Source organism: Hypanus sabinus, chromosome 6 (assembly GCF_030144855.1).
Source record: "Hypanus sabinus isolate sHypSab1 chromosome 6, sHypSab1.hap1, whole genome shotgun sequence".
Classification (NCBI taxonomy): domain Eukaryota; kingdom Metazoa; phylum Chordata; class Chondrichthyes; order Myliobatiformes; family Dasyatidae; genus Hypanus; species Hypanus sabinus.
Window position 1 is genome coordinate 178,525,394 of NC_082711.1, and position 14,262 is coordinate 178,539,655.

General features: G+C 46.3%; 1 protein-coding gene across 1 annotated transcript in view; it reads left to right on the forward strand.

Moving 5' to 3' along the window:
- The first annotated feature begins 2,235 nt into the window (after positions 1-2,235).
- scarf1 (scavenger receptor class F, member 1) overlaps positions 2,236-14,262 on the forward strand; it is a 70,804-nt gene continuing 58,777 nt past the window's right edge. The window contains exons 1-2 of the mRNA XM_059973706.1: positions 2,236-2,512; positions 13,678-13,739. Of these exons, the coding sequence (XP_059829689.1) occupies positions 2,412-2,512; positions 13,678-13,739 (163 nt within the window). The 5' untranslated portion in view covers positions 2,236-2,411. The remainder of the gene's footprint in view (positions 2,513-13,677; positions 13,740-14,262) is intronic.

The window sequence follows — 14,262 nt, forward strand, 5'->3', positions numbered from 1 at the left end:
AGCCTGCAAGAATATAAATCTCAAGGTGACATATAGTATTTGTACATTAAGTTTTATAACTTCAATACATTAAACGAATCCAAAGGAAGACATGCCAGACTGTGAATGTGAGTCTAGCTTTGCTTTTACTTTAAGTGTGGCGTGCACATACCACGTGTAGCGTGATGATGTACACAATTCACGTATTTATACATATAACCCATAATGAATTCTTTAAATAAACAAGTATGCTTAATAAACTGACATACACTGTATTCAAGATTACCCATATATTAAATACACAACACTGTACTTTGATAATAAATTCACTTTGAACTCCCCCCACACAGGGCAATTGAGAGAGACCAATAAACCTACTGCTCGCATGTCTGGGATGGGGAGGGGGAAACGCCCACATGGTCACACAGAGAGAATGCAAACACCACACAGGCAGAGCCCAGGTCACTAGGACAGTGAGGCACTGCCTACAGTGGTACTGCTTTCTGAGGCAGCACAGTGAACCCTGCTCTACCTCGACACCTGACACTGTCTGTGTGAAGTCTGCACGTCTTCCTTGCTGTGCTTTCCGCCCACATTGCAGAATGTGTGGGATGGTGCGTTAAAACCCAGTGCAAATTAGCCCTAGTGTAGGGAGGTGGGGTGCAGATACCTCTCTACCAAAGAAGGTGTAAGGCACTCCTTCCCTCCGCTATCTGGTCAGCCCCCAGTCAGGGTCACGTGAACCCGTGGGAGCGGGCGGTGGACGGTCGTATGAAGAGTCGGTGCAGATCACTAGTCCTGGTTATGTGACCACTGACACCAGGCAGACAATCTCTGAAAGGTATTGGTAATGGCTGGGGTCACCCACCTTGTAAAGACACTGCCCAGAAGAAGGCAATGGCAAACCAGTTCTGTAGAAAAAATTGCCAAGAACAATCTTGGTCATGTAAAGAGAAAAGAATAAGCAGATTAAAGATAGATGGAAAGACCAAGATGGGCCTTGTCATGCACCATGGCCCTTGATGATGGGAAGGTAGGGAGAATGGGCTATAGTTAAAGTAGGGGGAAATAAGATTGCTTTGTGAGTCAGCACAGTCTTGATGGGCTGAATGGTAGTAGCCTATTATTGTTTCTGTACTGATATAGAGTGACAAGCTTGCCTTGCATACTACTCTTACTTACTTGGGTCCCACTGGAGTCCTGGCCATTGCTGACCTCCCCTCTTCATCATCCTATGAAGTCGATGGCCTGGGTGGAGTTCATCGAAGTTTCTGTAATGCATTGCCTCCCCTGTTCAGGTCACTGGCCACTGTACAGCTTCTCCGGAGCCCTGACCCGCTTCCAGCTCTCACAACAGTCCGACAGCAGGGTTGGACTTTGAGAGGCCTTGTATACGGTTCACACAGATCAACCGTTACAGTGCATTGAGGCAGAACACGAGGAAAGTGCAGTAAGGTGCAAGGTCATAACGAGCTACATTGTCCGTTTGATCATACCAGAGACTGGTAGGACAGGAGGACAGGAACTGTTAGGGCAAAAAGGCACAGCCTTAGAGCACACAGAGATGAGGAGGGATGTCTTTCGCCAGAGGGCTGTGAATCTGTGGAATTCATTGCCACGCACAGCTGTGTACTTAAAGTGAGGCTGATAGGTTCGTGATTAGTCAGTGCGTTGAAGGTCACACCTAGAATAGGGTTGAGAGGGCAAATAAAGCAGCCGTGATGGAAACAGGGAGCAGACTCGATGGGCTGAATGGCCTAATACCTTATGCTGTTATGGTCTTTGAGCTGGTGGGACGTGCTTTCAGTCTCGTATCTTCTGCCCGATGGGAGGAAGGAGAGGAGAGAATGGTCCAGGTGGGGTGACCACTTTACCGAGGCACTGAGAAGTGTAGACAAAGCCCGTGGAGGGACCTGGCCAGTGCTTTTGCAATACAAAAGGGACGGAGGTTTCATTCGGGACCTGCTGAGTTCTCAGCGCTCTGCTGGGAGCCAGCAGGAACAGTTTGAACACCAGCTTCCTGACAGGATTTGGAGAGGTTGTGATGGAGTGTGAAGCTCATTCAGCTTCCCAGCACTGGGCTTAGATGGGCTGAATGGTCTCCCATAGGGCGGAATGATTCCGGGATTGTCTGGAATCAGTCCGGTTCATTAAGGCATCACTGAGGTTTAAAGTGCTCCATCCAACATAAACGTTGGGTCTCCACCGTCAGTTTTCTTTGTTCCATGGGAGCTGAATCACAGGAACTGGGCCTCAAGAGCAGTTTCCCCAGGAACAAGCCACACTTCCTGCAAGGAAGTAGGCCACTGATCTCTGGATCGGAGCCCTTCTGAAGGACACTGCACAGTCCTGTTCAGGCCAGTGGGACAGGGAGACACGGGGCTGGCTCGGGCAGGCCAGGAATCTCACGCCCGGGTACCCTGAGGGCAGCCATGGGCATTCTACTCCTCCTGGTCACCGTCTGCCCATTGCTGTGGGCTTCAGTTCTTCAGCCTCTTGATCCCAATGGAGCCAACGTGTGTCGCTTACGAAGGTAGGTCCTTCAGCTGAATGTGTTGTGTGGCCTGGTCTGTCTGTCTGTCTCTCCTCTGTCCTCTGTCCTCTCTCTCTCCCCCCCTCTCTCTCTGTCTCTCTCTCCTCTGTCTCTCTCTCTTTCTCAGTCTGTGTGTTTCTCTCTGTCTCTCTCCTCTCTCTCTCTCTCCTCTGTCCTTTCTCTCCTCTCTCTCTTTCTCAGTCTCTGTCTGTCTGTCTGTCTCCCTCTCCTCTGTCCTCTCTCTCTCACTCTCAGTCTGTGTGTGTGTGTCTCTCTCTCTCTCTCCTCTCTCTCTCTCTCTCTCTCAGTCCTCTCTCTCTCTCTTTCTCAGTCTGTGTGTCTCTCTCTGTCTCTCTCTCCTCTCTCTCTCTTCTGTCCTCTCTCTCTCTCTTTCTCAGTCTGTGTGTCTCTCTCTCTCTGTCTCTCTTCTCTCTCTCTCTCTCTCTCTCTCTCTCTCCTCTCTCTCTTTCTCAGTCTCTGTCTGTCTGTCTGTCTGTCTCTCTCCTCTGTCCTCTCTCTCTGTTTCAGTCTCTTTGTCTCTCTCACTTACTCACGGTCTCTGTTTGTCTCTCCCTCTTTCAATCTCTCTTGTTCACTCTCTTTCTCTTGCTTGTTCAGTGTCTCTAGGTCTGTCTGCCTGTCTCTCTCTGCCTCTCTTCCTCGCTCGCTGTCTGTATCTCTCTGTCTCTCCATCTCTGTCTGTCTGTCTCTCTCTCTACTTTTATCTTTCTCCTTTTCTGTCTATCACTCACTCTTTCTTGTTCTCTCTCTCTCTCTCTCTCTCTCTCTCTCTCTCTCTCTCTCTCTCTCTCTGCCATCCCCTCTCCCACTGCTGCCTCTGCTTGTTAGAGCTTTCTCCCCAGCACTGCAGGAGACACAATGAGCCCCTTCACCAGATGTGTCACCCTTCCCCGGACACCCCACCCCTGTTGATCCTTTTGGTAACCACTTCAAAAACTCAATGAGGCGTGATTTTCGATGCATAAAGCCGTGCTGACTATCCCAAACAACTCCACCTGGTTTGTTTGGTTCCAGAGGATATGTTCAGTAGTGTGTGAGATAATCACACGGTGAACGTAAAGGTCAGCAGAGATCTCATTCGCAGCAGCTGTGGGGAGGGGGGGGGTTAATTCAAATGGCAGAGTGCTTGCTCAGTATGCGAGAGGTTGCAGGATCCATTCCCGCATCCTCCAAGTGTGTGATCAGCACAGTAACATAGCGGTTAGTGAAAACACTATTACTTCAATTCCCGCCACTGTCTCGAAGGACATTCTCCCTGTGACCGCGTGGGTTTCCTCCAGGTGCTCTAGTTTCCTCCCACAGTCCAAAGGCGTAAGGGTTAGCAGGTTAATCGGTCACATGGGTGTAACTTATTGATCTTATCGAATGACGGGGCAGGCTCGATAGGCTTCATGGCCTACTCCTGCTCCCGCTCCTTATGTACTGTACCATATCGCTAAATAAATTTAGAATATTGTGTACAGTTCTGGTCACTGAATTATAGGAAAGATATCAACAAAATAGAGAGAGTACAGAGAAGATTTACTAGAATGTTACCTGGGTTTCAGCACCTAAGTTACAGGGAAAGGTTGAACAAGTTAGGTCTTTATTCTTTGGAGCGTAGAAGGTTGAGGGGGGACTTGATAGAGGTATTTAAAATTATGAGGGGGATAGATAGAGTTGATGTGGATAGGTTTTTTCCATTGAGAGTGGGGAGATTCAAACAAGAGGACATGTTGAGAGTTAGGGGGCAAAAGTTTAGGTGTAATATGAGGTGGAACTTCTTTACTCAGAGAGTGGTAGCTGTGTGGAACAAGCTTCCAGTAGAAGTGGTAGAGGCAGGTTCGGTATTGTCATTTAAAGTAAAATTGGATAGGTATATGGACAGGAAAGGAATGGAGGGTTATGGACTGAGTGCAGGTTGGTGGGACTAGGTGAGAGTAAGCGTTCGGCACGGACTAGAAGGGCCAAGATGGCCTGTTTCCGTGCTGTAATTGTTATATGGTTATAAATAAAGATACACAGGCTTACTGCTGAGTTACCCAATCAGAATCGGGTTTAATATCACTGGCATACATTGTGAAATTTGTTGTTTTCCAGCAGCAAATGTGATACATGTAATTATTGTGTATATAAAAATTAAATCAGCAGTACAAATGAGGGCTAGCCATTCCACGTGCTGCTGAGGCCAGAACTAGGAAGATTATACCGTTTAACACATGGCTGAGGAGTTGGTGTAGGAGGGAGAACATCAGATTTTTGGATAATTGGGCTCAGTTCCAGGGAAGGTGGGACCTGTACTGAAGGAACAATTTGCACCTGAACTGGAGGGGGCTAATATCCCAGTGGGAAGGTTTGTTAACGCTGCACGGTGGGGCTTAAACTAGAGTTGCCGGGGGATGGGAACCAGAGCACCAGAACAGAGAGTGGAGAGGCTGAGGAGACCGATGTTGTTAAAACCTCAGAAAAATCAGGGATCGAAAGGTCGAGTGGTGGGTTTAATATCCTGAGTGGTATATCATTCCACGCAAGCAGTATCGTAGGAAAGGCTGATGAGCTCAGGGCCCAGATCAATGACCGTTAGCGATTAATGAGACGGTTGCAGGAGGGACTGGACTGGCAGCTCAGTATCCCGGGATTCCGTTGTTTTAGATGTGTCAGAGTGGGAGGGATTAAAGGAGGAGGGATGGCATTCCTGGTCAGGGAAAATGGCACGGCATTGCTCCGTCAGGACAGACCAGAGAACTTGTCTAGTGAGGATTATGGGTGGAGCTGAGAAACAGGAAAGGTATGAGGATGTTAATGGGATTATATTACAAGCCCCATTTCCAGAGAAGTTGGGATATTTTCCAAAGTACAATAAAAACAAAAATCTGTGATATGTTAATTCACATGAACCTTTATTTAACTGACAAAAGTACAAAGAAAAGATTTTCAATAGTTTTACTGACCAACTTAATTGTATTTTGTAAATATACACCAATTTAGAATTTGATGGCTGCAACACACTCAACAAAAGTTGGGTCGGAGTTAAAATAAGATTGAAAAGTGCACAGAATATTCAAGTAACACCGGTTTGGAAGACTCCACATTAAGCAGGCTAATTGGTAGCAGGTGAGGCATCATGACTGGGTATAAAAGTAGTGTCCATCAAAGGCTCAGTCTTTGCAAGCAAGGATGGGTCGTGGCTCACCCCTTTGTGCCAAAATTCGTGAGAGAATTGTTAGTCAGTTCAAAAGGAACATTTCCCACCACAAGATTGCAGAGAATTTAGGTCTTTCAACATCTACAGTACATAACATTGTGAAAAGATTCAGAGAATTTAGAGACATCTCAGTGTATAAAGGGCAAGGTCGGAAACCACTGTTGGATGCGCGTGATCTTCGAGCCCTCAGGCGGCACTGCCTAAGAAACCGTCATGCTACTGTGATGATTATAGCCACCTGGGCTCAGGAGTACTTTGGAAAACCATTGTCACTTAACACAGTCCGTCGCTGCATCCAGAAATGCAACTTGAAACTGTATTACGCAAGGAGGAAGCCATACATCAACTCTATGCAGAAACGCCGGCGAGTTCTCTGGGCCCGAGCTCATCTCAGATGGACCGAAAGACTGTGGAACCACGTGCTGTGGTCAGATGAGTCCACATTTCAGCTAGTTTTCAGAAAAAACTGGCGTCAAGTTCTCCCTGCCAAAGATGAAAACGACCATCCTGATTGTTATCAGCGAAAGGTGCAAAAACCAGCATCTGTGATGGTATGGAGGTGCATCAGTGCCCACGGCTTGGGTGAGTTGCATGTATGTGAAGGTACCATTGACCCTGAGGTGTATATTAGGATTTTAGAGAGACATATGTTGCCATCAAGGCGACGTCTCTTTCCGGGACGTCCATGCTTATTTCAGCAGGACAATGCCAGACCACATTCTGCACGGGCTACGACAGCGTGGCTTTGTAGACACAGAGTGCGTGCGCTTGACTGGCCTGCTGCCAGTCCAGATCTACCTACTATTGAAAATGTATGACACATCATGAAGAGGAGAATCAGACAACGGAGACCACGGGCTGTTGAGCAGCTGAAGTCTTATATCAAGCAAGAATGGACAAATTTTCCTATTGCAAATCTACTACAATTAGTATCCTCAGTCCCAAAATGATTAAAAAGTGTTATTAAAAGGAAAGGTGATGTAACTCAATGGTAAACATGCCTCTGTCTCAACTTTTGTTGAGTGTGTTGCAGCCATCAAATTCTAAATTTGTGTATATTTACAAAATACAATTAAGTTTGTCAGTAAAACTATTGAAAATCTTTTCTTTGTACTTTTGTCAGTTAAATAAAGGTTCATGTGAATTAACAAATCACAGATTTTTGTTTTTATTGCATTTTGGAAAATATCCCAACTTTTCTGGAAGTGGGGTTTGTACAATATATTATATTAATGGGGTTTAGTGGGATGAATTTGTAGAGAGATCGCAGACCGCTGCAAGAAACAAGATTGTTACAGTAGGTGATTTTAACTTTCCACATATTGACTGGGAATCCCATACTGTAAAAGGACTAGATGGGATAGTTTGTCAAATCCGTTCAGGAAAGCTTCCTTAATCAGTATGAAGGAATTCCAGTGAGAGAGAGCATGCAATACTGGATCTGCTGTTAGGGAATGAGAGAGGGCAGGTGTCAGAAGTTTGTGTAGGGAAACTTTTCCCATCTGCTGATCACAATGCCATTAGTTTCAAAGTAGATATGGCAGAAAGTAGGTCTGGTCCACAGGTTGAGGTTCTAAATTGGAGAAAGACCAATTTTGACGGCATTAGAAATGATCTGGCCGTGTGGATTGGAACAGACTGTTTTCCGACAAAGGTGAGATCTTCAAAAGTGAAATTTTGAGAGTACAAAGCTTGTTTGTGCCTGTCAGAATAAAAGGTAAAGATAACCGGTCTAGGGAACCTCGGTTTTCAGGAGATATTGAAGCTCTGGTTAAGAAAAAAGGAGGTGCATGGCAGGTTTGTTCAGGCAGGAACAAATGGGGTGCTTATGGAGTATAAGAAACGCAAGAGAACACTTCAGAAAGAAAAACCAGGAAGATAAAATAAGGCATGAGGTTGCCCCAACAGACAAGGTGAAGGAGAATCCTGAGGGGTTCTACAGATGGGTTAAGAGCGAAAGGATTGCAAGTAACTGGAAGATGAGAATGATAATCCATGGGTGAAGCCAAAGGAGATGGAGGAGATCATGAATGGATTTTTGGCAACTGTATTTACCCAGGAGTCAGACTTTGAGTCTATGGAAACGAGGCAAAGCTTCAGGGAGGTCACGGACCCTGTACCGGTTACAGAGGAGGAGGTGTTCGATGCCGTCAGGCAAATTAGGGTGGACAAACCCACAGGGCATTGAAGCTTACAGGAGGCAAGTGCTGAAATTGCAAGGGCCCTATGTGAATATGCAAAGATAATAAAATAATCCTTAGTGAAGGTGAGGTGCCAGAGGATTGGAGGATAGCTAATGCTGTTCCGCTGTTCAAGAAAGGCTCTAAAAATAAGTCAGAAAATTATAGGCTGGGGAGTCTAACATCAGTAGTGGGAAAGTTATTGGAAGGTATTCTGAGGGACTGGATTCTTTGATTATTTAGATAGACATGGACTGATCAAGGATAGCCACCATGCTTTCATGCGTGGTAAGTCATGTCTTGCCGAGTTTTCAAAGCAAGTTATCAGGAAAGCTGATGAAGGCAAGGCAGTGGATGTTGCTTACATGGACTTTAGACTACAAGACCATAAGACATAGGAGCAGAATTGAGTCTGCTCTACCATTCAATCCTGGCTGATCCCTTTTTCCCCTCCTATGACCCACACCCTAGCCTTTTCCCTGTAACCTTTGATGACCTGTCCAATCAAGAACCAGCTCTGTCTTAAATATACCCAATGATCTCACCTCCACAGCTGCCTGTGGTAACAAATTCCTCAAATTCACAATTCCCTGGTGAAAGAAATTTCTCTGCATCTCTGTTTTAAATGTATGCCCCTCTAACCTGAGGCTGTACCCTCCTGTCCTAGACTCCCCCACCACAGGAAACATCCTTTCCACATCTAATCTGCCTAGGCCTTTCAACATTCAAAAGGTTTCAATGAGATCCTCCCCATCCTTCTTAAGAATTTCGTTGAGTACAGACCCAGAGCCATCAAATGTTCCTTGTCTGATTACCTTTACGTTCCTGGAATCATCATTGTGAACCTCCTCTGGACCCTCTCCAATGTCAGCACATCTTTTCTTCGATGAGAAGCCCAAAACTGTTCACAATACTCAAGGTGAGGCCTCACCAGTGCTTTATAAAGCTTCAGCATCACAGCCCTGCTCTTGTATTCCAGACCTCCTGAATGAATGCTAACATTGTATTTGTCTTCCTCACCACCGACTCAACCTGCAAGATAACCTTTACGGTGTTCTGCACATGGACTTCCAAGACTCTTTGCATCTCAGAATTTGAAATTTTCTTCCTCTTTAGAAAATAGTCGGCACATTTATTTCTACTACAAAGTGCATGACCATGTATGTTCCAGCATTGTATTACATTTGCCACTATCTTGCACATTTACGTAATCTGTCTCTGTCCTTCTGCAGCCTTCCTGCTTTCTTAACACTACCTGCCTCTCCACCAATCTTTCTATCATCTGAAAATTTGGCAACAAAGCCATCTATTCCATCATCTAAATCATTGATATACAGAATAAAAAGAAGCGGTCCCAACACCGACCCCTGTGGATCACCACTAGTCACTAGCAGCCAACCAGAAAAGAATCCTTTTATTCCCACCTGCTGCCTCCTACAAATCAGCAAATGCTTTAACCATGCCAGTAACTTTGTTGAGCTCTTAACTTGGTAAGCAGCCTCACTCTGACAAAGGCCACCTGAAAGTCCAAATGTACAACACCCACTACAAACCCCTTTATCTATCCTACTTGTAATCTTCTCAAAGAATCCCAACAGGTTCGTCAGGCAAGACATTCCCTTAAGGAAACCATGCTGACTTTGTCCTGTCCTGTCCCATGTCACCAAGTAACTCATCCTTAACAATTGACTCCATTATCTTCCCAACCACTGAAGACAGTCTACAATTTCCTTTCTGCTGGCTTTCTCCTTTCTTAATGGAGTGACATTTGCATATCTCTCCGATACAACGTGTAACCTTGGACATTCCCAACTACAACCATCTTTCAGCCATAGTTCAGAAATGGCCACAACGTCATACCTGAGAAACAGGAGAAAATCTGCAGATGCTGGAAATCCATAGCAACACACACAAAATGCTGGAGGAACTCAGCAGGTCAGGCAGCATTGATGGAAGAGAGCACAGCCGACGTTTCAGGCCGAGACCCTTCGGCAGGACTCAGGAATCACACCTGACAATCTGGAATAGTGCACCAAGATCATCCACCTTATTTCTTATACTTAGTATAACACTTTGAGTACTGCATTTGCTACTCTTTTTGATTCTGCATCCCTAATGTACTGATACTCACCTTGCTGGCTGCAATGATGCCCTATCATCTGTCTTCTCTTCCTGACAGTCTGCCTGTATGCTATCTTTATTTTTTTACCATCCGTTCTATCCCGAGTCCCTTCACCACGATTCCCACCCCCCGCCAAATTAGTTAAACCCCCCGATAGCTCTAACAAACCTGTCTGCAAGAATATTGGTTCCCCTTGCGTTCAGGTGCAACTTTTCACTATTGTACAGGTCATACCTCCCCCAGGAGAGAGCCCAATGGTGCAAGAAGCCTGAAGCCCTGCCCCCTGCACCAGCTTCTCAGCCCTGCATTAATCTACCCTCACTGCCACGTGGCACAGGCAGCAATCCAGAAATTACTACCCGGGAGGTCCTGCTTCTCAGCTTTCTGCCTAGCTCTCTAAAATCTCTTTTCAGGACCTCAAATGCGTTTCCTTCCTGTGTCATTAGTACCAATATGTACCAAGACACCTGGCTGCTCCCCATCCTTCTCCAAGATGTTGTAGACGGGATCTGCGATGCCCCTGGCCCTGGCACCTGGGAGGCAACAAACCATCCATGTGTCCCTTTCATGTCCACAGAACCTCCTGCCTGTTCCTCTGACGATTGAGTCCCCTATCACTACCACTCCCTCTCTCCCTCCATCCCAGACCCATGCTCAGTGCCAGTAACCTGGTCTCTGTAGCAGTCCTCTGGGAGGACATCCCCTACAACCAAAGCGGTACACTTAACATTGAGGGAGTGGCCACAGGGGTGCTCTGCACCAACTGCCTATTTCCATTTCCCCTGACAGTCACCCAGCTACTCATCTCCTACAATTTCTGGGTGACTGCTTCCCTGTAACTCTGATCGATGATCTCCTCACTCTCCCGTATAAGCCGAAGGTCATGCAGCTGCTGCTCCGGACCCCTAACACCGTCTTCAAGGAGCTGCAGGCGGATGCACTTCATGCAGATGTAGCTCCCCGGGAGACTCTGGGTCTCCCAGGACTCCAACATCTGGCATGAAGAACACACAACAGCCACTTACTACACCAGGTACATTAAGAGGGCAAAAAGGAGTTTATCAGAAGTTTATCCAGAGCCAATGGCTCTTTCGAGCTGAAGCCTCCTTTGACCCAAGCCTGGCAGTCCCACTCTCACCAGATGCCTACTCCCAACAATGGCAGCCCTGATTGTCTCTTCTGTCCTTTTAAACAAGCATCGCTGACCTGACAGAAATCCGTCACTGTGGCCTGTTCCTGCCACCGGAATGAGCCCGAACACCCGCAAGGCATTTAACAAGTAATTTGACAAGGTCCTGCGTGGGAGGCTGGTCAGGAAGGTTCAGTCATTTGGCGTTCAGAGTGAGGTAGTAGATTGGATTGGACTTTGGCTTGGTGGGCGAAGCCAGATAGTGGTAGAAGATGGAGGCCTGTGACTAGCGGTGTCCCAGGGGATCGGGGCCGGGCCCTTTGCTGTTTGCCGTCTATATCAGTGATCTGGATGATATTGTGGTAAACCAGATCAGCAGATTTGCGGATGACACCGAGATTGGGGGTGTAGTGGACAGCAAGTAAGGCTATCAAAGCTGGCAGGGTATCTGGACCAGCTGACAAACAGGCAGATGGAATTTAATGCAGGCAAGTTCGGTAGGATCATCCAGGGTGGGTCTTACACAGTGAACGGTAGGGCACCGAGGAGTGTGGTAGGACAAAAGGATCTGGTACTTCATTGAAAGTGGTGTCACAGGTAGATAGGGTCATAAAGAGAGGCTCTGGCACAGTGGCCTTCATAGATCAAAGTATAGTACAGGAGATGGAATGTTATGTTGTATAAGACATTGGAGTGTTGTGTGCATGTTTGGTCACCTACCTACAGGAAAGGTGTAAATAAGGTTGAAAGATTATAGAGAAAATTTAGAAGGATGTTGCTGGAGGACAAGAGTTATAGGGAAAGATTGAACAGATTAAAACTTTATTCTTTGGAATATAGAAGACTAAGAGGAAATTTGATAGAGGTATACAAAATTATGAAGGGTATAGATAAGAGTAAATGCAAGCAGATTTTTTCTTCTGAGGTTGGATGGGACTACAACCAGTGGTCATGGGTTAAGGGTGGAAGGTGAAAAGTTTAAGCTTTTCATCCACTGTAAGTCATCCCTACGATCACCAAGGTCCTTTTCCATTGTGAATACTGAAACAAAGAACTTATTCAGAACCTCTGCTATCTTGTCCAGTTCTATACACTCTTTTCCACTGTCACACTTGACTGGTTTAAGGGCAATATTGAAAAGGGAAAATTTTTCACTTAGAGGAAAGAGCTGCCAGCACAAGTGATCAAAGGGCTGAAATGGTTGCCCCAAGATGACACAGGTTTAAGGTGCTGGGGAGTAGGTACAGAGGAGATGTCAGGGATAAGTTTTTTTATGCAGAGTGTTGAGTGCGTGGAATGGGCTACTGGCAACGGTGGTGGAAGCGGATACGATAGGGTCTTTTAAGAGACTCCTGAACAGGTACATGGAGCTTAGTAAAACAGAGGGCTATGGGTAACCCTAAGTAATTTTTAAAGTAGGGACATGCTCGGCACAGCTTTGTGGGCCGAAGGGCCTGTATTGTGCTGTAGGGTTTCTGTGTCATGCAGCTTCTATGCCAGCTGGTACTCTTCCCCTCCCCTCTCTTCTTATCCTGGCTTCTTCCCCCTTCCTTTCCAGTCCCGATGAAGGGTCTCAGCTGAAACATTGCCTGTGTATTCCCCTCCATAGATGCTGCCTGACCTGCGGAGCTCCTCCAGCACTCTGGATTTCCAGCATCTGCAGAATCTCCTGTGTTTCATCCACTCACAAGTCTTATCGGCAAAACAGCCAGTGTGACAGAGATCTGCATTACGGGTCTCCGAATCATATTCAGCATCATTAACATATTTAGTAAAATTTGCTGTTTGTGTGATCATCTGGTCTGATAATCATACTGTGTTCGATTCCATTCATACCTCAAAGGCAGTCAAATTTATTATAATACTATATGTACTATTCTACCTTCAGATTCATTGTCTTCATTAGTCAGGGCATTGAGTTCAAGAGCCGCAAGGTCTCTCTGCGGTTCTATGGTTACATCAGACGGGAATATTGTGTTCCGTTCTGGTCACCTCATTATACAAAGGATGTGAAACTTTTAGAGAGGGTGCAGAGGAGATTTACCCGGCTTAGCCAGCATACAGTCATAGAAAAGTACAGCAGAGAAGCAGGCCTGTCGGCCCATTTAGTCTGTGCCGAACTATTTAAGCTGCCTATTCCCAGCATAAGCATGATCTTTGAGGATAGGTTGAGCGAGCTGGGGCTTTTCTCTTTGGAGAGGAGGAGAATGAGAGGAGACTTGTTAGGGGCGTACAAGATGATAAGAGGTACAGATTGAGTGCATAGCCCAAGATCTTTTCCAAGGGTGAAAATGGCAAATGCCAGGGGGCACAATTTTAACGTGATGCACCTTAACTGGAAACGTGGTCTATCCCGGGAGCGCCATCTGCCACTTCTCAGCCCAACTCGGCACCCCGTCAGTGCCCCGTTGTAACCCTCGACAATCCACAGCACCGCCCACCCTTCCCCTGACGGACCGGATTGTAGAAAGCGGGTGGGGGTGTCTGACGTGTATTGCCGGCAATGAACGCACTTTGCTTGTCTCGCAGTGATCTCGCCTCCCTGAGCTGCTGTGCGGGATGGAGACAACAGGGCAGCGACTGCACGATCGGTGAGTATTCAGTACAACTCCCCGCCAAGGTCCAACCCTCCATGACGGATTATCAGGGGTCATCAGAGATGATTGGTATCGCTGAGGAGGGGCCACACCGTGGGATGGGTTTTATTATTATTATTATTATTATTATTATTATTATTATTATTATTATTATTATTATTATTATTATTAATATTTTTATTTTTTTTTGACACGAGTACTGAATGCAGTGAAAATCTGTGTTTTGCTTGCCATCCACGCTGCATTACAATAATGCAGGGAAAACAATAACAGAATGCAGAATAGGGTGTCACAGTTACCGAGTGAGCACCGCGGTGGGGTAGCGGTTAGTGCAGCTGTAAGCAGTTCGTCCGTTCCTCCCCGTAAGCGTGTGGGTTTCCTCCGGGTGCTCTGGTTTCCTCCCACAGTTCAAAGGCGGACCGGCTAGTAGTTTAATTGGTGATTGTAAGTTGTTATGTTAGGCCACGGTTGAACAAAGGGGTTCTCGGGTGGCTGCCTCTTCGGCCCAGAGGGCATT